The sequence below is a fragment of the Hyposmocoma kahamanoa genome, unplaced genomic scaffold, assembly GCF_003589595.1.
Source record: "Hyposmocoma kahamanoa isolate Upper Pololo Valley unplaced genomic scaffold, ASM358959v1 101, whole genome shotgun sequence".
Lineage (NCBI taxonomy): Eukaryota > Metazoa > Arthropoda > Insecta > Lepidoptera > Cosmopterigidae > Hyposmocoma > Hyposmocoma kahamanoa.
The window spans coordinates 157,110-182,625 of record NW_020653333.1 but is presented as its reverse complement, the minus strand read 5'-3'; the positions used below and the strand labels follow the sequence as shown (position 1 = coordinate 182,625).

Sequence of the window (25,516 nt, the reverse complement as noted above, 5' to 3'; positions counted from 1 at the left end):
GCAGGCACTTGCTGCATGTTCGATCTTGTGCAGAGTATTACAAAATAGTAGAGGCAGCATTCCTTAGAGAAAAATATTTAAAAATAAGGTACTTTTTACATATTCGATATGGGTATCAGGTACTTGGCCCCTTTAAATATATATCTCGTTCGATCTATCACCCTGTATATTGCTGCTTTATAATCAATTCGGTTTACATGATTGAAGGGCACATCTTTTTTATTCGAGAATTTTGATGGAGTGGCGACGGAACGAAACAAAGTCAAGAATGGCGAAGAAAAAGAATTAGAGAACGACTCAAAATTTTAGCAGAGAAAAGGGTGATAAAAAGATGGGATGACGATTGAGGAGGTCGCATCGTCACAGAAGTATGCGGAACTCCGCGTATTGTTAGCACTCGTGTTAGGGCCGTCCCCATTATGTCGTGACGACAGATAGTCAGTAGTCAGATAGGGCAGTTTCAGTGTCGTGGATTCATTTAAATATACATACTTAAATGAAGTTGTTAACATAAAGAAAAACACGATAAACTGTCGTTCACGACTTTTTTGACGTTACGACGACAGACTGTTGTGATAATAATGGGAAGAACTGGAACGACAGTCGTCTGACGATAAATAATACGTCACGATAAAAATGTGTCGACAGATAGCTTCAAACCATTCTGTCGTGCTAACGACAAGGCGGCTACGGTGAACCGATAAATTGTCGTAAAGATCTAGTGAGAACAGCCAGCCACGACAGTCGTTCAACGATAAAATAAACGTCCACGACACAGCCACGACAGATAGTCGTGATATGGGAACAGGCTAGACGCGACAGTCGTCCAACGATCAATGAAACGTTACGACATAATGGGAACGCGCCCTAACGCCCAATGAGAACTTCTATTATATGTATTGTTCTCTGTATATTTACCTGCCATAGTGCTCGTAGGCATGTTGCTAGGTAGAGCTCCCGGCGCACCGCCAACGGGCATTTGCTTATTTATTATCTGCGTTATTTTCTGCTGCTGTATCACCTGTGTTATAAAGCGAATCATATATAATACTACCACTTGCTAACTAAAATGCGATTACGTGACAAAGTCGTTTTTTTAAGTGCGCATTTGACCTCTATCTCATCTGATGGAAAGTAACGATGAGGTCGACGATGGCGCAAGCACACCTGAATAATGTTTATTCATTCCCGCCTTGAAAAGGTCCAAGTTATAACGTTTATTGTTTAGTGATATTTAAGCTACATACGTACGTTTGCGCAGTACGTCCGATTCGTATATATTCTGAATCCGAGTAAATGACGATCCAAAATATCACAGGTGTCCGAAGTATCATTTTATCTCTATGACTAGACTAGACTTGTGCTCTGGCCACACAGAAGCGGCCACGGGAGCGTTCCGGGCGCGGAATTTTTTGTAATGTACGAGTTTATATGAACCACCTGCCACACTTAAATAGTCTATATTTTTATTATTATTCTTCTTATCACATTTGTGTATATGCAATACATGTATTAAATACATATTCTGTTAATTAATTACTATTCAATTAATTAATTACTATCTTAAAGTTTTTCCTGTAGCCTGAAGGTTGCCTGGAAGAGATTGCTATATAGCAATAAGGCCGCCTGCTGTCCCAGTATGCAATAAAGGATATTTGTGTCGTTTGTATAAAAAAGGAACCTCAATTACGCAATCTTCATAGTAAAGCCATACATTTCGTTAGCAAAAGTTGTGTAATCGGTTATTTGATTTGAAATGCTTATTGCTGATTGCAATAATTGTCAGATTTAAGGAATAGGTTATAATCAGTAAAAAAGATATTGGGGTTGTAAAAAAAAGTTCAAAGATGGAGGTGAATCGACAGGCGAAGTTATTTTCCTGAAGGGATGTATGTTTCTACAGGTTTTAAGCGATTACATACCGGATTACAATTAATGTGCTTTATATGTAGGTCTATTGTTTCATTCCAAATTATATGCTTTTAATTTTAATCTTAGAAGGAACCTAATATTGTAGTTGCGATGCCTAAACTAAGGAAATAAGTATCTGTATTTTAGACATCTTCTTTGTGCATTTTTTCTTTATATTACAGCTTAAAAACAATTTTTTTTTATTTAACAATAAAAAGTTAGCAGTAGTTATATAATAAAAAACAAGTCTTTCACAAAAAAATACTTTGAAATAAATGTAATTGAAGAGATTAGGTAAAGAATGATCAAAGTCACTTATAACACGTTTTAGCTAAGTACCGCCCTCCAGTTCGGTAAACGCTCAGCGTAATTTGCCTAAATAAGAAAAAGGTTAATAAGGTTGAATGTCAATGCTTGCGACAAAATGGTAGAAAAATTAAAAGAGATTTATAAATATTTATAGTTAAAATGGAGATACACAGCGTTTCATACATTTAAATCAGTATTGACTTTAGTTTTAGGTAGTATTTGTGCGTGTATTTTTTTACCAAAATTTTTAAGTTTGTCAAATAAAAAATATCTGTTTTCCTAAAATTCTCCTCAAGTGACTTTGATCATTCTTTCCCTGAACTCTTCGATTGAAATTTTAACGACAAATATTTCTTACAAATACCATGATCTGTTGACGAGTCCATATTTTATGTTTTACCGAAACTATTTAAATGTCCGAGGGTGAGAAATTAGAGGTTTTCTATATTGCACTCCTTATAATAATTAACATCATCCACATTTTTAGCAAAATTGTATTATTGACATATATGGGATCATCACATCGAGATCTACAATCCCATCTAATCGGTTTATTTTATAAATTTTTTTAGTATAAGTTTTATTATAATTATGAATACAAAGATCGAACACTCAGAAAAAACACTCAGAACAAATTCCTTCGATCCGGTCGGATTCGAACCGACGTCTTCTTGCATACCGTGCCAGACGCTATACCAACTAAGCCACGGAACGAACCAACGGACCTCACGAATTTTTCTATGTGCTTGCGTCGTGTCTTTGTACTTCGACCGGATCGAAGGAATTTTTTCTGAGTGTTTTTTCTGAGTGTTCGATCTTTGTATTAATAATTATAACAAACTAGTGGAGTAATTTCACAAAAAAATAATTGAATATCAATTCAATAAAAATTTAATTAATAAGTTTTATTGTTAAGAGTTGATAGTACCTCAGCTCGAATTAATTTTTTCCCATATTAATACGGTTTATTTTGCTTGGGTCGAACGGCAGGGACAATGGCTTTATTTCAGAATATATTTTATTTTCAAACGAAATTGAAGTTCCATTTGAAAAATGTACATCGTGTAGTATACGTGTTCTATTTAATTCCATTGATATTTTTTTAAAAAAACATTGGTAAAGTACCTATTGAATACAGCAGTTTTTTTGTAAAAATTCGAGGTAAGTTTGCGGTTTTTTTATCGTCACAATTTTTAGGATTCGTGTTTTCACACCGTATAGTAATCAGTTTATATCCTCAATTTTACTATATATTTTTTCCAAAGTTATTGATTCAACATTTTCACTGTTATGCGGAATCAACCAAAGCCATTTGAGTTTGAATAGATCCTAAGCAAAATCAGCGTAATTATGTATTTATTTATCTTATTGTCATTTTTTTACTAACAAAAACATTCTAGGTTCCAATATTTCGAAAGTTAGAAATCCGGGTAGATAGATAGACCACAATGTCGGTACTTACCTTTCTAAGCCTGTCGACGAAGGTAGCTTGGTTGTTGGGTATGAAACCGAGGTACGCCTTCTTGTCAGGCGTGTACAGTAGTATGAGCACTTTGATGTCGCACTGCGGTGGCGACGAGAAGTGGACGCATCCGGCCTGAATAACAAACACACTATATCAAAAACCACATAAGAGTGCTGGCAATCACATGACGCTATTAAAGAGGTGTAATCCATATATACTATTTTCATGTATAATTTTTTATATAATAGCATTGAAATATCGCCTGCTTACAGGTAAAACCACATAAGTGACATTTTCCACAAAAAATCTCAGTGTAGTATTTAGTAGCAGTAGAGCTCCTTGTGAAAGAGTTCATCCAGGGAAATACTGCCACCTTACCTATTTCTGCCGCCAAGCAGTTACGTCAGCATTACTGTGTTCCGGTTTTAAAGAGTAAGGTATATAAGATATTATTATCCAACAGCGTTTACGGAGTTAGTCAGTGAAATAGATTATAAGAAAAATGAAAATCCTTTTATACACATTTTTAAGACTTTCAAGGTCTAAGATATAGGAATGCATTAGTATTTCATTAAAATAAATTAATAAAAATGAACAATAACCTAACTTTATTAAAAAAAAAAAGAAATTTCCAGGTTACATTCTTGCTTCGTAAACAATCTGTGTTCTGAAAAACGTTTGTAGGTCGAGTAATCGTACAGGTGTGACGTCATTTCGGGTCGGTTTCGAATACGACAGTGTGACGTTCGAATCGGGTGTTGTGAATAAAAATGAAAAGGAATCGGTCGACAACTGTTATCGTAAGGTTCTGGAAATTACAGGCAAATAGGACTAGTCAACTTATGTCTTATGTGACAGTGCAAAGGCAGTGCCCCTCTTCTTTCAAAAGTTAACGACAGGTAGTAAAAAAGCGGTGGTTGAAACTGGGACACTAGCTATAATTTATATTATTTTTACAAATCGGATACTAGCGCATCGAATATATAACCAGAAATAGAGACGATATGTCATTTCATTTGTTTGAAAACTATTCCGCCATATCATTACTGTGACAACTATAATGGACGAAATTTACAAAATTACATATTTAATATTTAATTACCGATGAAAATTGATTATGTTTGTTACGTAATTAGATGTTTTGCTGTTTTTCCCTCACACCACCGAATGGTACAGCGCGCCATTGTTAGAGATATTATCTTTACTACAATAAATACAGAATATTTTTGGAATATACGGAGACGTACACACAAATCAGTTGTTGGCCTGTCTTTATTTCAGTGCAAACGAGAGTTGATATTTATAAGTGATGTATCACTAATGAGTTCCAGGAATGTATTTATATCGTCTCTATTTCAGGTTATTTTCAGGTTATATACCCGATGTACCAGCGATATCTTAAAAAAGGTACCGAAAGTAAGCAAAGAGAAAAAGAAGAAACTTCAACACTGCAAAACATTGACAAACTATTGACATATTATACGTTTGACAAAAATGGCAGGACTGTCAAAAGTTTTGCTGATAATTACGAAAAAGCAGTGGTTTTAGAGACAGAATAAGAAGACCACAGGGCTCTCTTTCGGCTTACGTGGTTTTTTCAACGCACACACTCATAGCCCCGCACTAAGGAAACTCTGTGTGGCGGGTGCATACACACATACAGGTAGACAACCACAAATTACACCTACACTCAGGAGAGAAATAAATGTAGGCCATACAAATATTTCTCCCGGTCCGAGAATCGAACCCGGGACCTCTGCGTGGCAGACCAGAATGGTACCGTTCAGCCACGGAGGCAGTTTACCAGAATATTAAAATAACATACTGCCCAAGACATCCAGATAAATGACAAGTTATTACTCTCTAATCTTAAGGTGTAGTCACACGAGCGGCATTTCGACAGCAAAACATCGGTGGACGTGCACGCTCGTTGAAAATAAGCTTTACTAGCACTCCGCGAACGCGATCATGTTGACATTTTTGCTGAGTCTTTAATATACCGTGTTTTTTTAATGGAACAGTGTGGAAATCTGAAACTACAGAAGATACTAGAAAACTGTCTTAGGAAACATTAAGTCTTTTTTGTGAAAACAATTTTGGTATAGTCAATTTTTTGGTTAAGCGTGAGTTGTCCATAAAAATTAATAAAATTGATCAAAATTTTTTTAGTCCTAAGCGACGCGGTTTCATGAAGCAATAATTTCATTGTATGAAAAAACTTTTTGTTAAATTTGACAAAGTTCTGCTGTCCTGTCAGTCAACTATGGCAAACTTATTTTCACAAAAAAGACTTAATGGTTCCTAGGACAGTTTCCTTGTATCTTCTGTGGTTTCGCATTTCCCTATACTGTCCCATTAAAAAAAATATACTCTGCATATATAGGGAGTTTGTATATTTTGAGAATTAGAATAGGAATCTTAATTATATAATATTAAAAAGATATAAATTATCTGTTTATGACATGTAAAGCGTGTTAGCTATTTAGCTGTAAGTTTGCAATGTAAATTAATGAATAATATACCGCCTATTCTTCTAGTTCCTTTTTGTGATCGTATTCTCTGATAGGGGGACAAAAAGTTTATTCAGATGTTATTCATTGTATCATGCGTTGTTTACAAATAGCATACTCACATAACCGTTGCCCATGACCTTGGTGAGGGCTTCGAGCGCCTCGTTGGGGTGCAGGTGGAACAGCACCGACTTGCTGTCCTTCAGGTACTGACCTCCGATGTTGCTGATGAGCTGCTTCGGCATCAGCTGCATCAGCAACTTGTTAGGCCATGTATCCACTTTCAGTTCCGGCTCTATGTCTTTTGAATTGGCTGATACCTGTGACAAACACAAGCTAGTTGTTACACCATAGTGTCTGGCAATGATGCAGAATGCATCTCTTCAATCGATTTACATAAAATAATTTAAGAACAAATAATAAACAAAATAAAAAGGATTAAATTATTATGTTATTAAAGTCACTAAAAAAACTTAAAAAAAAACTTGATTTTTATTTATTGTGAAGACAATAAATAAAAAATCAACAACCAAACAAAAAGTCAACAACAAAGCATAAAATCATCTAATATCCGCCGCCTGCGTAACGTCATCGTCTTCCAGTTGCTCAGACCGTGCGAGATTTTCAATGTGTGAACTGGGTGTCGAGGATGGCCCAGCGCTGTTTTCGGGTTCAATGACGATGGGTGGCAGTTCTGCCGTCTGTGTCGAGCGGTTCGTCGAGCTTATAGTGCTCACTACACAGGGAGCACTCTAAGTTTCCGGAACTGGCCACAGACATAAACAATATTTAAAAAGTAATTACAACATTTGAAAATGGAACTCTTTGGATGTAGAATAGTGTTTGTTTCATCTGACTGTCACTTGTTTTTACATTGTGGCATTATTTTAGAAATTGGTTGTCTACATAACCATGGATTTAACTCGTGAAAATTTTCGTAATATGATTTTCTGCGACTTTAGTGTAATTTAACAGCTCAGCGGAGCTCGACTTCAAACTGCTTTTGGCGATGAAGCACCATGCAAAACGACTATTTATAGCTGGTTTGCAGAATTCAAACCCAGTCGTGTGAATCTCAGTGACGAATTTGCGTCAGCGACGTGATGGTCGCACGTCCACTGCTGTGAACAACAAAAACATCGATGCTGTGCGCCGTATGATCAAAACAGACAGGCATGTGACATACCATGAGATTTGGGCATCTTTAGGCATAGGCATGAGTCAAATGCAATGAATACTACACAAACATTTGGATGTGGAATTTTTCAAATAATTGGGAGTGGGGAGTGAGTAGGGTGTGGGTGGGGAGTGAGTGGTGTGTGAGTGGGGAGTGAGCGGAGAGTGGGTGAGGAGTGAGTGGGAAGCCATCTTGGATTTAGAACTAAATGCTATATTCGTATGAGCACCCGCAAATACCTCTCCCGTCTACTTGTCGTTTGAAAAGTCGTGCCCGCCTGGATTTAGAAAGGAATGTCATATTAGTTACGAGAGCACACACTCCCCACTCACTACAAACTCACTCCCCATTATTTGAAAAATCGTGCCCGCCATTTTGGATTTAGAAATGAGTGCCATATTCGTAATGACACTTTTATTCGGAAGTTTCGGTTTTAATTATTAGTTTCAATTGTTTCTTAAGACAGTTTAAAAAAATTGCAATTAATTTAATTGTAATTAAAATCAATTGCAATTAAAATGAATAGCGACGTTGCGATTGATTTTAATTGGAATTAAATCAATTGCAATTAATTTTTTAGACAATTAAATTTCTGACTGAAATTTAATTGATTAACGCCCAACACTGGCTTAACGGCCGAAAATTGCAAAATTGCATATTTAATTACCGACGAAATGTGATTCCGTTTGTTTTGTAATTAGTGATTTTTTGTTTTTCCCACACCACTGAATGGAACAGCCTCCATTGTTAGAGATTTTATTACAATAAATACAGAATATTTTTGGAATATACGGAGATGTGTACACAGGTCAGTTGTCGGCGCTGTACTATTTCAGCTATCTAAAATATGATTGATAACTCCTTATTTGGCCCCTTGTGTAGATTGGCCATATTTGCCAATGTCTGAACGTCAAATATCATTTCAAGTACAACAAATACCCAATAGCCAATACAAATGACTGTGCTATTTATGACCTGGCAGGGCAGCAGTTTGGTGACTTTCTGCTGGTCACCGGGTGTCTTGCCCTTCTCCATCCACTCGAGCACGCCGCTCCAGATGTACGCGCGTTGCATCGGCGCCACCGCAGCTGGCGACGACGTAGACGGACCTGGCCCCGCCATTCCCGGCAATCTCTGCAAAATGAATAAGCTTAGCAGACCGACACTTACACCATACGTACACAAAATTGGAGTTTAATGAAAAAAATACAGATCTTATTAAAAAAATCATTTAAAAAAATTTCAGTTTCCAATACCATGCAACGAATTTTATTTTGTTTTATTGTTTTACATTGACGAGTTACAATTTATCATAATTTCTAGTGAAAACAAACAAATCAACTAGATGGCGCTTATTTCACAGGATTTTATGGATACTGCTGGCATTCTTTTAATTAGTTTAGGATTGGCGGCGTCTAACCATATTAGCAAGCGGTAATTTATAAATTAATTTACTTTTGTTTTTTTTTTTAAATATTAGTGGCTTTGCCTTCGCATTTAGCCAATGAAAGGGTTTTGAAAGTAGAATTACAGGTGCTTAATAGGTTATGTTATCGGGAAATCGTTAGTAGGACCCAATTGAAGAAATAGATTCGTTCAATTAATTAATCGATTTGTAGTTGGCATTATAATTGGCCATCACTAAACCGTCTAATGGATTGAAAAGAAGTATAGCAGTCCTTTTGATTAATTGGTCCATTGTCACATTTATACTCTATTACCCCCAATATTACTATTGTTAAAATTTGAAAATACCGCAATAACTGTTCAATAACCGCATGAAAAAATTACAAACCAACACAAGCGCATCTATTTTACACTATTTAACCTCCACTGGATTTGCGGAGTAGCAAATTAATTTACTACCATTTTTTTAAATTGAACCTTATTGTAAGTCGTCGCAGTAGAGCACCACAAATCTAAAAATACCCTGGCATCAGCCTTTTATCAACAAGTTGTTAAAACTGACCTGAGGATTGTGTGACGATGGCGGCGGAGGAGGATATGATGGTTGAGCTAGTTGAGTCAACAGGGCTGAGTTGTTGGCGTAGAGCGCAGTTCGCGGCGTTAGCCAGTTGCCGCGAGCGGCGGGGGGTGCAGCTCGAGGAAAGGCCGGCGCCGGGGGACGTGCGGCGGGTGCGGCCCCGCGGCCTTGAGGTCTACGCCAGGCCAAAACATTTGACATTAACTATCTGTCTGTCTTATCGAGTTCTTAGGTTTTCGCGATCGTTACACGTAGGTAATGGAACTATTTTTCCGTATTTAAATCGTATGCATTTTTTTTTCAAATAAACCAACGTTTCGGGTCCTTTACAGGTCCCGTCAACCGTTCCTCGAAACGTTGGTTTGTTTTTTTGAAAGCTGAAAACCGAGCTTTCTGGTGCGCCTTGTAAAAATTCTATATCCAGCGGTGAATGTTCATAACATTAATAATAAATAAATAATATATAATAAACATAAAACAACATCACATTTCGTTGCCCCGATCCCAAAGTAAGTAACTAAAGCACTAAGTTATGGAAATTGGAAAACTTAAGTTTTTCTATATTGATTCGACCGGGAATGGAACCCGGGACTTAAAGATGGCGACACCATAAAAACCGGTGTGCAAGTCACTCGACCACAGATTATTAAATCGCCGTAATAATATTTTAATAAGGCCTTTGCAATTTAATGCAACCATCCCACCACACATGGTCATAAGGAACCCGCGACTAACAACTCTGGGTAACTTGAGCCAGATTATCAGGACATCCAGTGGTGTCTTACTTCGTAATTGCCACACAAGAACCGGTTTCCAAATTAAGGACTTAACCAGGTCTCCGTCACTCGCTCAAGGTTACGCGATAAGTGCGCAACGTCGGCGCAACCGCTCATACAAGTTTTTCATTTGTGAGCATTTGGCTCTGCACTCCTGCGCACGGCGGGCAATTTATTTTCACCTCTCTGAGCGCGTGCTTAGGTTCCTTTTGCCTCGTAGTGAGCGCCGGTATCATTAGTCAGTATTAGAAGACTATTATATAGGTATTTTCGATTTTGTACGAGAGTGATGTATCTGTAATTACCTCCGTGGCCGAACGGTTACCATGCCCGACTGCCACGCAAAGGTCCCAGGTTCGATTCCCGGGCCGGGAGAAATATTTGTATGGCCTATACTTATTTCTCTCGTGAGTTTGGATGTAGTTGTCTACGTGTGTCCATGGCAGCCCCGACACAGGGTTTCCCTAGAGCTATGCGTTATTATTATTATTAATGTTATCTGTTACGTAGTAACTATTAAGTAATCTATGACGTAACCAAATAACGCTGAAGCCTATTGCAGACATCTAATTTATCAAGTTTGCAAGGAATTATAGCCAGAAAACGTTTTCAACGTTATCTTAGACCCACTCTGTCAGATCTTCTTTTGTATAAATATAACTATACGAACGGGTAAACATCTGTCTGTATCTCCGGCACAGGCGGCGGCGCTGGACTGGGTGGCCGCTCCTTGAGGCTATACCCGCGCAGGAGCACGAGATGCCGAGGGTCCTGCAGTTACGTTTGGTAAATATAAACATAATAAATTTTAATACTATAGTACTTATTCACTAAAACCCAAACAATGTTTTAAAAGTTACAGAATTATACTACGGTAGGCGTTCGCAGTTCTAAAAGATCGGGAAAAAAATAAGAAACCATAATCTACAATTACAAAATATAACATTGCTCCTAATGTATGTACATATGTACATGTGAGAATCACCGAAAGCGTACTATATTTTTCTTGTTATTTCGTATTAAGTGCGGGAAGAATTAGTCGTGCGCCTGGTGATAAGCGACACGCATACCCATAACAGTTCCAGTATCACTACTGCTTTAAATTTAAGTAGTAGTAGAGCTCCTTTCGAAAGAGTTCGTCCAGGGAAGTACTGCCAACTTACCTGTTTCTGTTAATATTATAAAACTTTTGGTGGCAGTACGTTCTGAACGGATTCTTTCAGAAGGAGCTTTACTATTTCTAAAAGTTAAAGTTATCAAGTCACAAAGTCGTCTGCGCGATTGCAGGCCGAGCTTCACCGGAGGCCAGTCCTGGCCGTTGAGTTTCATGTATAGTCTGTCTGTTTTGAAGATGGAGTAAAATGACAGAGTAAAATGAAATATGTAGGGTTGTCAGTTTTCAAAAAATTTTAAATAGTAGGTTGTTGTCGATAGTTTTATCGACAGATTGTGAAAGTGAAAATTTTGCCAAAAATGACTAAATTGTGAATGTTACGACGTTCTAATATTACTAATTGCGTTATTGCTTTCTTTCTTCTTTTTTCTTAATTTTCTTATTTTGATAGCTGGCCTACTAGTATCGAGATCAATTTTTATTTATAAAACATTTTGACAAGAACAGCCGAGTTTAATTATCTATATCGAATTAAAAATAAAACTTTAAAATATGTCTCCTCGTTATATATTTCACAAACAGAGTTCTACAATGTATGTATGTATGAAATTACAAAAATTGACAATTCAAATTACTTGTTCTCAGTAATTGGATGAATATTGAGTCCAGGATGATTCAAATGAAACAAGTTCGGCTATTTATTCCATAAACGTGACCCATATTCAGTCGATAGTCGATAGAATATTTATCAACTGCAATCACTAGTTGCTCGCAAGCGGGCAATACTTTTGCGCAATGAACTGTCATTTTACCCGTCTAAAATAAAAATAAAAATGTTGTTGAAGGCGGAATCAAAACGGTTGGTCAGAACAGAGTAGCTGTGGAATTTAAGACTGGTAAGGATGCCAACGAGTTTATCAACAATCATTTCCTACCTTTATACTATAAATATGAAACTGTGATTCCGAACTACAATGTCACACGTTTAGGGCTCATCAGAGGTATCCCTACTGAGCTGACAATGGAGGAGCTAGTAGAGGCTATGGTTACACCTGACCATTGTGGTGTTGTGTTAAAAGCTAGAAGATTAAATCGCAAGCAGATTGATAGTGGAGTTACTACATGGGCCGCTACCCAAACGGTCGTACTGACATTCCAAGGTCAAAGTCTACCCTCGAGAATTTTACTCTATTACACGTCTATAGTAGTAGATGCTTACCAGTAGCCCACTATACAATGTAACAACTGCTGCCGTTTCGGGCACATTAAGACCCAATGTCGATCCAAGCCTAGGTGTTACAGATGCGCCCAATGTCACTTGGGGAGACTTGCTCAGTAGTCGAGGATAAAGCTACTTGTTTGCATTGTTCAGGTACCTATTTTCCCACAAGCAGGAACTGCCTTGAGCACTCCCGGCAAAAATCTATTAAAATGCGAATGTCACAGGACAATATATCGTTCCAGGAAGCTGCTGCTCTCTTCCCAAATGTTAAAAGATCATATGCACACATCACACACATCAAGGGTATCCACTAGCATACCCACTACACTTTCACCATCCTTCCCAACACAATTGTCTCCCTCTAACCCGCTAACATAGTCTTATAGAAAAACAGTATTTCTGACACCTCGTCAATCAGGCCCTTTAGGGAAAAGTGACGACAGAGAAGCACACAACAATATAATTAGAGATTGCTCTTCTACTCTTCCTAATGGCTGTGATTTAGGTAACTCCTCAAACACAGCAGAGACCTCCCCTAATGATGACTGCCTTGACCTTCTATGGTTACTGGTCATTAACATTCTGAAAAAAATCAGTGATGTCCCACTACCGCCCAATGTTGCCCCAAAAGTTTTACCTCTTTTAAATCTACTCACTAAAAATGGCTTTGAATATTGTTCAATGGAATAATAGCAGTCTAAAATCCAAAAAACATGAATTCCAACATATAATAAACACAATCTCTTCATTAGTCCGTGCCATCTCGGAGACATGGTTTCCCAGGGACTACATTTTCAGTGTGCCCGGCTTCTCGTGTCTCCGTGATGACAGAGACGATGGACATGGAGGGAGCGCACTTTTTGTTAATAAATCCTTGCTCTTCTCCCAAATCCATCTCCCCTCACACAATAGATATATATATATACTTAACGCCGTAGCAGTAAGGATTGAAGATATCTCTTTTGTGTCAATATATATTCCCCACCCTAATTTTCTTGTTTTGCAAGATCCTCGCTCCATTATATCAGTGCTCCCCTCCCCTATAGTTGTTATGGGCGATTTTAACGCGCACGATTCGTTCGGTACCCTGCTTGTTGACCTCCTGGATGAGCTGGATTTGTGCGTTATAAATAACGGCAGCCCCACAAGAAGGCCCAACCCAACTCAGAACCCACGCAGTGCAATAAATAGACTTAACAATTTATTCCCCGCAGTTGGCTTCTCTCTTAACATGGTGCACTCTCAAAAGTACATATGGCAGTGATCACTACTACCCCATTCTTATCTCTTTGCCGGATAAAAGATTCAAAGAGAGAGAGAAAGAAGTTCATTGCACTCCCCCACTTTTAAAATTTAGATTAAATAAAGCTCACTGGTCATCTTTTTCGATGGAAATCAATAATAAAGTGGAGTCCCTCCCTGACGTGACGACGGACAGTTGTCTTACGGCATACAGGGCATTCAAGGAAACCTTTTTAACTTCAGCACGCACCAACATCCCTCAGAAACAAACAACGCGTAGAATTTTGTCATTAATTATTTTCATTATTTCGTTAACGTAATTATAAATAGCAAAACCCATAGAACGTCCCTTTCGATAACCGTACTGCCTATTGTTAAACATTGCGTATTTCTCACAAAACGAATAAACTCTATTGTACATAATGGTCTCAAAAATTTTGGAAAACGTGGATAGGAGTGCTATTGGACGATAATTATCACAACAAGTCCTATCGCTTTTTTGTACAGAGGCTTTGCAACTGTTATTTTTAGTAGTTCTGGAAAAACTCCTACCTTAAGTGAGTGGTTTACCAAAACTGAGAGAGGCTCCGCAAGTTCAACTGCACATGCCTTTATTAGTATTGGAGGTAATTCGTCGTAACCGAAACTTCTTTTATTTTTCAATTTTCTAATTACACTGTAAATTTCTTGGGATCAGTGAGACGTATAAATATTGAATTCTCAGAACGTTTGTCAACTGGTCGACCAGCAGCAAAGGGATCGTGCGGTACAGAGGCCCCCACTGATGTGAAGTAGCAGTTGAAATGGTTAACAATTAGTTAAAATTGTTAACCATTTCAACTGCTACTTCAGTAACCAAATTATTTATGTTTAATGAAATATTTTCTTTTTTTTTCCTTTTTCGTTCCCTTATTTGTGCGTTCTCTTATTATTTGCCACATACTTTTTGTGATGTTGCTTGAATTTTTTTTAATACCTTTATACTGTTCTTTCTTTGAGATATAAACTGCTTGTTTTAAAAGTTTTTCGTAAGTTTTGTAATGTCGTTTTACAATAGGGTTATTTGAACTAGAAGCTAAATTGCATGATATCTCTTTTGTTAACCAGGTTTTCCGTTTTTTGTTAATTAATTTTATACGTTTTTTAGGAATTGTGGTGTTGAGTATTTGTTGAATTTTATTATGAAATGCATTGAAGTTTGTACTTACATTTTCACTTTGTTTTATTAAATTGTCCCATTTTACTTTTTGCAGTTCAGATTTAAAGTTAGCAATGGTTTTTCCATTAATTGATCTTTTGTCTATGTATCAAAATTTCTTATCATTAGTTGATTGTTTCGGAATATTTATTAAGATTGCTTTGTGGTCTGAGAATCCGTAATCTTTGACTGTCATTTGTAAAGTTATGTTAGCATTGTGTATGTTGGTAAATATTAGTATCTATGGTCTATGCAATTGGCAGAGGTTTGAGTGATTCTAGTCGGTTCCTTCATTTGTTGTATAAAGTTAAAGCTTTTCATAAAATTCGATAGGATTTACGGTTGAAATATCTTGTACTAAAAAATTCACATTAAAATCTCCCCCGATAATAACATTTTTTTAGTATCTTTTTTTGTTAAAAGATTTAGTAGTTTTGACAGTGACTCGAAAAACAATTCAGGCATTCTATGAGTCGTATTCCAGAACTCTACTCAATACTCAAGTCAGGGTTTGAGTATTGCAGTGAGTACTGAAAATCATACTCAAGTCCTTGCCATTAGGGTCTGATTTCCAGTGCTTGAAATCATACTCAAGTCTGCTCAAATCCTGACTTGAGCATTGAGTAGAGTTCTAGAATACGACCCTATGTATAAAGTAACTTATAAAGACTAAATTTAATTTAGGTATTACTATTGCACATGTTTCTATTACAAATTCTACTAAATTGCATGATAGACCTTTTCTTTCTTTAAAAACAATATTTTCCTCCAACAATATACATACGCCACCTCCTTCGTGACTAAATTGACAAAAGTAGGATGCGAGTTGAAAGCCATTTATTTGAAGATCTAATTTTTTCTCCGTGATTCATGTTTCTGTTAAGCAGATGGCTTGCACGTTCTCATCTTCCTGAATGGCGGCTTCCAGTATGTCTTTTATTTTTCAGACTTCTAATGTTTTGAAACAATATATTGAAGTTAGCGGCGAAAATTGTTCACAGAATTGTTTGTCTTGTTTTGGTTGTCTTCGAAATTCGTTTTATGCGCTTTGGGGGTGTTGCAGTATTCTTTATTTATAGGGTTAAATGGTGCACTATGTGCAGAACGGTGATTCGTTGGTTCGGATGCCGGCTTGTGCTTTTTGCCATTTATGTATAGTATGTTATCAGTCATGTGTGCTCGCTGTCCGTGTCGTCGTGCTTTGATTAGGGTCTCAATCAATAACTTTCTATTTTTTAGCGATTCCTCTTGCAGATATTCTGAGACTGCTATACCTGTTCCTTTGAAATAGTAACCGTGTTGTAATATGTTTTTGGTCCTTTGTTGGCTCAATAGTTCGATGACTATAGGCCGTCGATTTCCTTTCTTTCCTATTCTTCTTATGTCTTCTAAATAGCCGGTGAGGTTAATGTTTAAAATATCCTGAAAAGCAAATATTATTCTATCACGTAGTTCATATTCTTCTTCCCAGGGGTGCTCCTCAAAACCATATAAAACAATTTTTTTCTTAATATCTTTTTGGTAAGAACTTTGTTGATAATTATCATTACACTTTTTGTTAATTCTCTGTAGTACTTGACGTATCTCATTTACTTCTAGTTCCAATTTTTTACTTGTACTTTCTAAAATTTCAATACTAGTTTTTGGTAACGTCTGTTCCGTGATTTGTTTTTGTGTTTCTGGGATGCTAGAGTTCTGTTATGACTCCGATGTAATAGTTTTAAATTCCAACTTGATAAGTTCTCGCATCTCAGCAACTAACTGCTCCTTTAATTGATTAAACTTTTTACCTAATAAATTTTCCCATTGTTTCACATTCGATAAACAGTTTATAGTACTTTCAGTGTCAGTTTCAACGTTTATTTGTAGAGCTCCAGCCGTTATCAAGTTGATAGATGCTGTCATTCATAAAACTAGTCTTTTTTCTTTGTGTGACATTGTTATGATTTGGGGAATTTTCTCTCTCATTCTTGTCTCACTTGACTCATTTTTGTCTGAAATGCTACTAGAAGAAATTTTTAAGTCACGTATTGGCGTAATTGTGTTACTTGTTTTGGGCATCTTCGACAAGTTTGGCATAACCAACTTTTTTCCGCTCCGGTGACATAGTGTTATAGAAACGCTGTACACTAACATTTGCGAAGTCCAAGTCTTAATGTTCAAGGCATTTACAACAAGTGAGATACTGTTTATCGGTAATAATTTGTAAGCATCCACCGCATTTCAATTTTGGTAACGCCATCTTTAGACACCTTGTAATAATTAATGACGGACTATCGCCTCTTGTGTTAAGTAGTGGAAGTGATTGACAAACTATCGATTCCTAGTCAACCAAGTAGCTTGGTGCTTGGCCATGTAGTTCTTCCGTGTTTCGCTAGATAGCGAGTTTTTTTTTTTAAACAGACCTGCGTCGGCGCTTGGGTTTGAGCTCGCGTTCGCCGGATAGCAGTCTCACTGTGTAACCACTAGACCAAGAGGATATTGACGTCACGGAGCGAAATTTCAAATGTCTGTTTTATGCACAGTTTTAGAATGGAGTCCAAAGTTCAATGTATTCATTTAATATTTAACGATTTTGGTAATCATCAAATTTAAAATTTATCTCACTTTTTGAATCTATTTAGCACTGAAAAACCATACACTGTATCACGTGATATATAGACTAAATTTTTATATTAAGGTGTTAACTTATTGGCATGTTGTTACCTGTTTTCGATCAATTAATTTGTTCATCTAATAACTTTTAAATTTAAAACTGTTTTTCTCACAAACACTAATTGACCATATTTGTGGAGGTTCTAAGTACTATGTCACAGTTTTTTTTCCAAATAACACATACGAACTATTTTACTAAAATTCTCAAGAAAACAATAAGTACACTTCAAGTGGCGCCCTCAGGCGAAAAAAAAATATATTATATATTTGAACTTAAATAATATACATACATTGTTACTAACAATTTGTGTTGTCTAATTTGTGCTGTTTTTTTTGTTCTAGGGAGCAACTTGTTCAATACTCACTCCAAGTCACCGATTATACTTTCTATATACACTCCCTCCATGATGTTTATGAGACAAACATGTAACGGACACTGGCAGAATTGAGACAATAAATTAGTCTCAGAAGCCATTCATTAAGGAAAAACAAAGACAGAGTATAAATAAATATACTGGAATGTGTAGATACCAAATAAGAAAACATACCTTCGCATAATTTCTCTGCGTGGCAGCCAGCAATTCGCCGCCAGCTTGTTCATACAAAGCATGTAGAGCGGCTATTCTGCGAGCGCTCGCTATTGACAGCTGCACGCCTCGCTCGCATAGCATACGTGCAGCTTGTTCTAGCGTGCTTGGACTGCCTGTAAAACGTTAAGACATGTTACTGGCAAAAATATGTGCTATTTATACGAGGCAAGGCTATCAATAAAAAAAAAATAAATTAATATCTACAAATTACAGCTCCATATCTGTAAAAAGGCTGTGACTAACTGGTTACTGTCACTGACTTATGAGGAAACGGAGAACATATCTCACCATTAATTTATATACCCATTTCTATACCTCCTAATTATTATTTTCATTATTTTCATTATTTTGGACAACTATTTTATATATTCATCTCACTAAAAACCTAAAAGATTTATAGATATTAATATTATTCTAGGTTACGCCCTAACGGGTATTCAATAATCAGATGGTATGTATACTTCCTTACATATACAAATACACACACATAATATATATTAATTATAATTAACATTCTTATATTTATTTAATTTTATTTTATATATGAATAATTATTTAATATATTACATTATACATTATATATATATATGTAATTATATTCACATACATAATTACATTTATAAATTCATTCATTTCTGTACTAGGTTTATTATTAAGATTAAAGTACAATGGAAGAGTGGGCCTTCCTGATACAGGTAGATGATACCTAAAAGGAAGACCCAATTGTAAATTCTAATTTTAAGTACATGTAAAAAAGAAATAAACATATTTTTCATTTTCATTTTCATTTTTCATTTTTCATTTTCAAGGCTTGTCTGCAATATAGTTAAATTTTACAATGTAAAAGTGTTCAGGAAAACTTCACCCAAAAATATAGTTTCGGCCTCTGTGGTCAAACGGTTTGCACAGTGGGCACTGGATTAAGTCCAAGGTTCGATTCCCGGTAGGATCAGTTTCTAATAGCAGTAGAGCTCCTTGTGAAAGAGTTCGTCTAGGGAAGTACTGCCACCTTACCTATTTATGCCACGGTATACATCTCTATTAAAAATTTTTTGCTAGATGATTTTTTTTTAAACAGTTGAAAATACCTGGTGGTGCCAAGCCTCCCGCGTAGGCCGTATATGGTGCACTGCAGCAGAGCAGTAATATGTGGGCAGGCACGTCTGCTCGTCGCAGCTCGTCCAGACATACTAGAGCCGTAGCTAGGGCCTCAGTCACACAGGCACGGCTCTCTGAGTGACCGCCTATGAACCTGTAATTATTGCTAGACTTCAAGAAGCGTAAAAGCAGAGTTGGCATAGAATTATGTATTTAAAGTAGAACATCTTCAAACAATTACGATTACGAGTTTTCAGTTATGGCATGAGGTATTTACCAGTAATTAACTGTTGCACTCAGCCTTTAAACAATGTTATGTATTTCTCTAGCTGTAGTTTTAGTGTAAGCAGTTGTTGGTGAACCAATAAATTAAAAAAAAAATAATAATAATAATGATTTTTTATTTTATTTTTTTTTATTTTACTTATAAGAGGAGATCTCATACTTGAGGTTCCAAATTATGAACAGACAGCAGATATTTAGGGATAACCCTATATTTTTGGTTATGTTATCGATCCCCAAGTTTACAAATGGAAAAGGAAATTAAACAAGAGTAAGCAACAGTTGGGCACGCTATTAATTGCTCAAGAATGAAGTAATCCCAATGACAGACAAGCGCAAAGTTTTCAAAATATACATCCTACCAGTAGTCGTAGGTAAAGGTCGTATTCTAGAAATCTACTCAATGCTCAAGTCAGGATTTGAGTATGGTTTAAAGCACTCGAAATCATACTCAAGTCCCTTCCATTAGGGTCGTATTACCAGTGCTTGAAATCATACTCAGATCCTGACTTGGGCATTGAGTATACCCCTAAGTCTCTTAGCCAAAGACTAAACGTGTGCCAATATGGGTTGGAGATAAGCACGTTACACATCAAGCTGAGAGACAAATGGAAACTCTCCAGAATTAGGAAGGCAACCAAGGTGACAGATGTCACAACGAAAATCAAAACTGAAGTGGTGCTGGTGTGGACACACGGTAAGATCAACAAAAGTAGTAGAAGTAATCAGTGAATAAAGGCTGTTTTTTTTTAATCGATGGCCCATATGCCCTTGATAGCATAGCGACTATATTAAACGCGCGTTTCACTATGTTGTCAGCACAATTCAGTATGGTGATGGCACATTATACAAAATACCTGTTTAGTATGATCATGATCGTGGTGCTGTTACATGCCGACAAGTGGCTTCTAACCCATAAACAACAAATTAAATATTAATTTGGCATAAAATTGCAGTCTATGGTCACTGCCTATCTTGGTGAGATTGTATATAGAAATAAATATCTAAAAGCATCTCCTTCAAAGAGACTCTTGGTCATCTTTTTTATCTTGTTTTTAATAAGTCCTATAAGGATGTTAATATGGAACCTGTGGATTATTCTACTCTATAGTAATTTAACTCCCCAACCTGCCATATATCCCCTAAGCGGCTAGTTACACGACGCGAAAGTTTTCGGGCGACCGCTCAGTTACCGCGCTTTCACGTACATTAATGGCGAATGTGAATTCTATTTACTAGGCACCAACATTTTAAATTCTTCGAAATACAACTGCGTGGTTGGCGCGCGGTCGAAAGATAAGCCATCATCCCTCACGCGCCTGAGACGCTCATTTGAGTTAAAACGTAAAAGCATTTTTACACATATTCTAAAGCATCTTAGCATTATTAGTAGCAGTAGACCTCCTTGTGAAACATGTTGGCCAGTGAAGTACTGCCACCTCGACTATTTCTGCCGCCAAGCAGTAATGTGAGCATTACTGCGTTCCGGTTTTGAAGAGTAGGGGTGCTGGTGAAATTACAGGCACATGGCACTTGTCAGAGCGTCTCAAGGAGACGGACACAGTGGCAATGTCCCCCTGATCTTTATGATTTGAAGCTCTGAGTGGTACTGCAATTGTTATGAACAGGCGTGTCGCTTACCACCAGGCCCACGTCTTGTTCGTCCCGTCACTTGGTATTATATACAAAAAAAAATATGGTACCAAGGGACGGGATGAACAAGTCCTGTTAAGCGCACACCTATCCCAAGCAGTTTTAATGCCACTCAGAGCATTAAATCGAAAAAAATCTCAGGACTACCACTGCGCCCGTGACCCTGAGACTGAAGTTAACAAATCCCATGTGCCTGTAATTACATCATACTTTTCAATTTCTGAAACACAGTAATGCTCACACTAATGTTCAGCGACAAACATAGGTAAGATGGCAGTACTTCTAAAAATTAAATTAAATATACTTACTGTAATTTATCCACCCTATCAATAACCTCTTGTGGGCCAAAAAATGGTCCATATGTAGCAACTGGAAGCCCAGGATGGCAGTCTGCATTCTTATATGTGACTATGCTGTATACTGAGCCTGTACCACCACCTTCCTCAAGGGCGCCACCATGAAAATACCTAATAAAGAAAAAAAATATTAATAATAAGAGTTTAAGAAATGACACTTGTCAGAACAAAAACTGCTAAGCCAAATTTTTTACTTATTCTGTTTCTTTAATGCCAAATGGTTGTTTTTATATGTTTCTAGGAATAATGTACCCAACGTGAACAATAATTCCTAAATCCTTTTAAAAAATACATTTCAAATGCACAGATCAGAAACAAATACATTCAATAAGACAAGAGGAAAAATGGAATTAAAATTTGTCAGATTTATCAGTTTTTATTCTGAAGCTCCTCATTTCTCATGTGGCCTCTTCATGTTAGACTTGTGTCTCAATAGCGGACTTTACACTGACACTCCATTGCGTGTGATACAACAATCGTGCGCGATTGAGCGCGCGTGTAAAGACGGTGGAAGGAAAAGGGAAAAACCGCGCGATCGCGCTCGCTAGTGGCGCTCGTTCCAAGATTGACTTTACACAGACTCTCTTCAGTTGTAATAAAAACCAACACGAACAATCGCGCGCGAAAGAAATCCACCAAAAAAATCTTTAAACAGGTAATCGCAAGCGATTGCGCATGCTGGCTGTGCGTAATCCTGTACGCTCCTGATCGAGCTCCATAGAGTGAGTGTGTAAAGGGGATTAGCCCCCTTTACAACACAAAAATTATAAATATATATAATATAGGTTTTCGTTATAGCTACGCAATGGAAATGAAGCTACATCTTAATAACATTCAAATAATAAATTTGAAACTTCACTCACTATGGGACCAGTAAATATCTAAATCTCATATATTTGTTTTTTCTAACAAACCAACATTTCGGACCGTTACCTGAGAATTCACCTGTGACCACGGGAGCTGGAAATGGCCCTAAACTTTGGTTTTTATTGAAAATACAAATATTTAAGATTTAGATATTTACTGGTCTCATAGTCACAGCACTAAAAAGTTTGTTTGATAAAAACAATTAAATGCGATTTTTTTATGTTTTCAATACGTACACATATGTATATGAACACAATAATTATGTTAATAGGTTAATAACAACGTAATTTGTGTTAGAAAAGTTTTTGTAAAACCAATAAAAAGGCACATCAACAGTGTAGTAGTAGTAGTAAATAGATAAAAACATAAATTTTATTGAAATTACCCTAGAATTTTGCAAAATAAGACATAACCAAAAAAAAATGGATTGAAAGACATTGTAATTTAAGTACATTTCTGCTACATTCTGCACTTTTAAACGAAAAAACCAGGAATACAAATAAAAGAAATCGGTAAAAACTATTACTTACTCTAATGTAGGGACTATATAATTCGTTTTCAACTCATTAATGTACGCTCCATTAGTTGAGGTCACTTCTATGAGGAAAATAACCTCAGCTTGCACGGGAGCGTCCGGAGCGTTCACCACCATCGTCGACAATAAATATAATCTACTTATAACTTTAACTTTACGAAAACCTTCTCTTCTTCTTTATAATGTTATAACTCCATCGACACCATCGATGATTCCGCCAAAACCTTATTTACAAATTATAGGTAACCAAATTCCAAAATGTTTGCAATTGACGTAAACTTTGTTGTTGTTTTTTTTTTTTAATATTAGTTTCACGGCATCGGAATAAATCCATCAAAGCCAAATCTTCAATTGGCTCTAGTTTCGTACTCAAGTCCTTGCCATTAGGGTCGTATTTCAAGTGCTTTACGATTCTAAGGGTCGTATTCTAGAACTCTACTCAATGCTCAAGTCAGGATTTGAGTATGGTTTAAAGCACTCGAAATCATACTCAAGTCCCTGCCATTAGGGTCGTATTTCCAGTGCTTGTGTTTCCAGTGCAATTCTGACTTGAGCATTGAGTAGAGTTCTGGAATACGACCCTAAGGGTCGTATTCCAGAACTCTACTTAATGCTCAAGTCAGGACTTGAGTATGATATAAAGCTCTGAAAATCATACTCAAGTCCGTGCCATTACGTTCGTATTTCCTGTACTTGAAATCATACCCAAGTCTGCTCAAGTCCTGACTTGAGCATTGAGTAGAGTTCTGGATTACGACCCTTAGGCTATGGAATTTTTTCCATCCTCTAAGATTGGATCATAGAAAAATGTTCATTTTCGGAAAAAATTTTTTTTTCAGAAAAATAAATACTTTTCCGGATATTTCCATTGTTTTCCCTAATTTTATTTTTCCACATTCATCGTTGACACCTGTCAAAAGTTGAAGTTACTGAAAGAAAACGATGTAGCTATTGACTTACAATTATATGTAAGTCAATGGATGTAGCCAATAGATTTCCTTCGCTGTTGTAAATCTAAACTATGGAAACCTTCCTTAATATTAATTTTAATGTTTTTTTCCATTGACTTACAAATGTTTTTTCGGCATAAGTTGTACAACATCTTTTTAAAACCCGTTTTTCTTTAATTGGCTTCTACTTAGACAAGTTCATTTTATAATTGACGCTAAATCAGTTATAAAATAAACTTGTATAAAATAAACTTCAAAACATATTTCTAATCTTAGAACATAATGCGCCTTGGAAATTATGATTTTCCAATTTTTCGGATTTTTTTTTCATTTGGACTATGGCCTAAATCCGTACCCTGCAGTGGAACGTACAAATGGGTTGATATTGTTGTTATTTATAATTTTGACCTATTTTAAAAATCAATTTGACATATTTTTATGCTCGCCACTTTCAGACTAAAGTATTAGATCTAGAACTGTAAAAATGATATAAAAAAAGTAATGTCATAATTGGACAGGGCCGAACGAAACGAAAACCATGCCCTGGTAACTTATGAACAAATATTTTTTTTCAAGATGCACGCCATCTATCCCGTACGCGGGGAACTATTTTTATCAGTGATACCACTTTCTCGCGTTATACATTTTAGTACATTACATAAATTGTCAATTATGCTATTTTTCTTAGATAATTTAATAATATAACTTAACATAACTTCTGGTTGATCTGTAGGAACCAGAAGTTATGCTTAAAACGGCAATAATTGATTTATAAATAATTTATTTTATTTTTGTTTGATAATTTTGGAATGGCAGGGTTATTATCTGTTAGCAAATTATGGCAACACATACTAAAAGTCACAAGAAAATTTTCTGCCGTTGTGTTTGTATACTCGTGCGCAATTTTCTCGTAATTTTGGTGTTTTATTGATATTTACGTTGAGTTGAGCTTCAGTTCCTCCGTATAATATTCCGAAATACCATCATTTCAGTATTGACTGTGTCTATTGTGTAAGTGTTTGTTACATACATAAGATAGGCCCTCCCTACGGAGTTTGGACCATATATCTGTGTAGTAATAGTTGAACGTTTTACACAATGCCTCGAGACGTCTGCTGTGTTCCTGGGTGTTTGGTCGTAGCAAAGGGTGGTAAGTGTAATTATGTTATTTAAAAATTAAACCTCATGTCATATCTGTATCTTCAATTATTCTGTACCTACTCTGGTAACTTAAACATATCGATATGTACATAAATCTGTCAGAAGATATCTTTATATCAATAAAAAACGATGAATTTCTAAAGGGTATCTTATTTATCGGACATTTTTAATGAGTTTAAAGGTTTAAGAAATATACACAGATATAACAAATAACTACAACTATATCAATGCTTGAAAGGCAAAATGGGATAAGCGACACGACACAAAATTTGCAAGAGAGCCATAAAATCGGCGAAACTATAAAAAAAATAATCACCATAACTTTTCTTGAATACTAATTTTTGAAACAAAGCTTTATATTATTTTAAAAAATTAGTCTCTAAGAAAAATTATGTGAATTTCATTCAATATTTCCGAGGTAGAAGGCTCTCTTAAGTTTCTTTCTTGTCGCTTATTCCATT

The 25,516-nt window shown here is 36.3% G+C and overlaps 1 protein-coding gene across 4 annotated transcripts in view; it reads right to left on the bottom strand.

The window, feature by feature from the left end:
- The window catches only part of LOC113230984 (mediator of RNA polymerase II transcription subunit 25-like), a 40,747-nt gene extending 17,660 nt beyond the window's left edge, over window positions 1-23,087 (bottom strand). For 2 of the 4 annotated variants that reach the window (XM_026465130.1, XM_026465115.1), the window contains exons 1-10: window positions 22,940-23,087; window positions 21,495-21,653; window positions 19,242-19,405; window positions 18,112-18,266; window positions 10,803-10,903; window positions 9,342-9,531; window positions 8,348-8,506; window positions 6,318-6,515; window positions 3,683-3,817; window positions 919-1,021 (exon numbers count right to left, since the gene is read on the bottom strand). In XM_026465130.1, coding sequence (XP_026320915.1) covers window positions 919-1,021; window positions 3,683-3,817; window positions 6,318-6,515; window positions 8,348-8,506; window positions 9,342-9,531; window positions 10,803-10,903; window positions 18,112-18,266; window positions 19,242-19,405; window positions 21,495-21,653; window positions 22,940-23,061 — 1,486 coding nt within the window. In that variant the 5' untranslated portion in view covers window positions 23,062-23,087. The remainder of the gene's footprint in view (window positions 1-918; window positions 1,022-3,682; window positions 3,818-6,317; window positions 6,516-8,347; window positions 8,507-9,341; window positions 9,532-10,802; window positions 10,904-18,111; window positions 18,267-19,241; window positions 19,406-21,494; window positions 21,654-22,939) is intronic. The other 2 variants (XM_026465124.1, XM_026465107.1) reach the window with 2 other exon arrangements.
- Window positions 23,088-25,516: the final 2,429 nt, after the last annotated feature.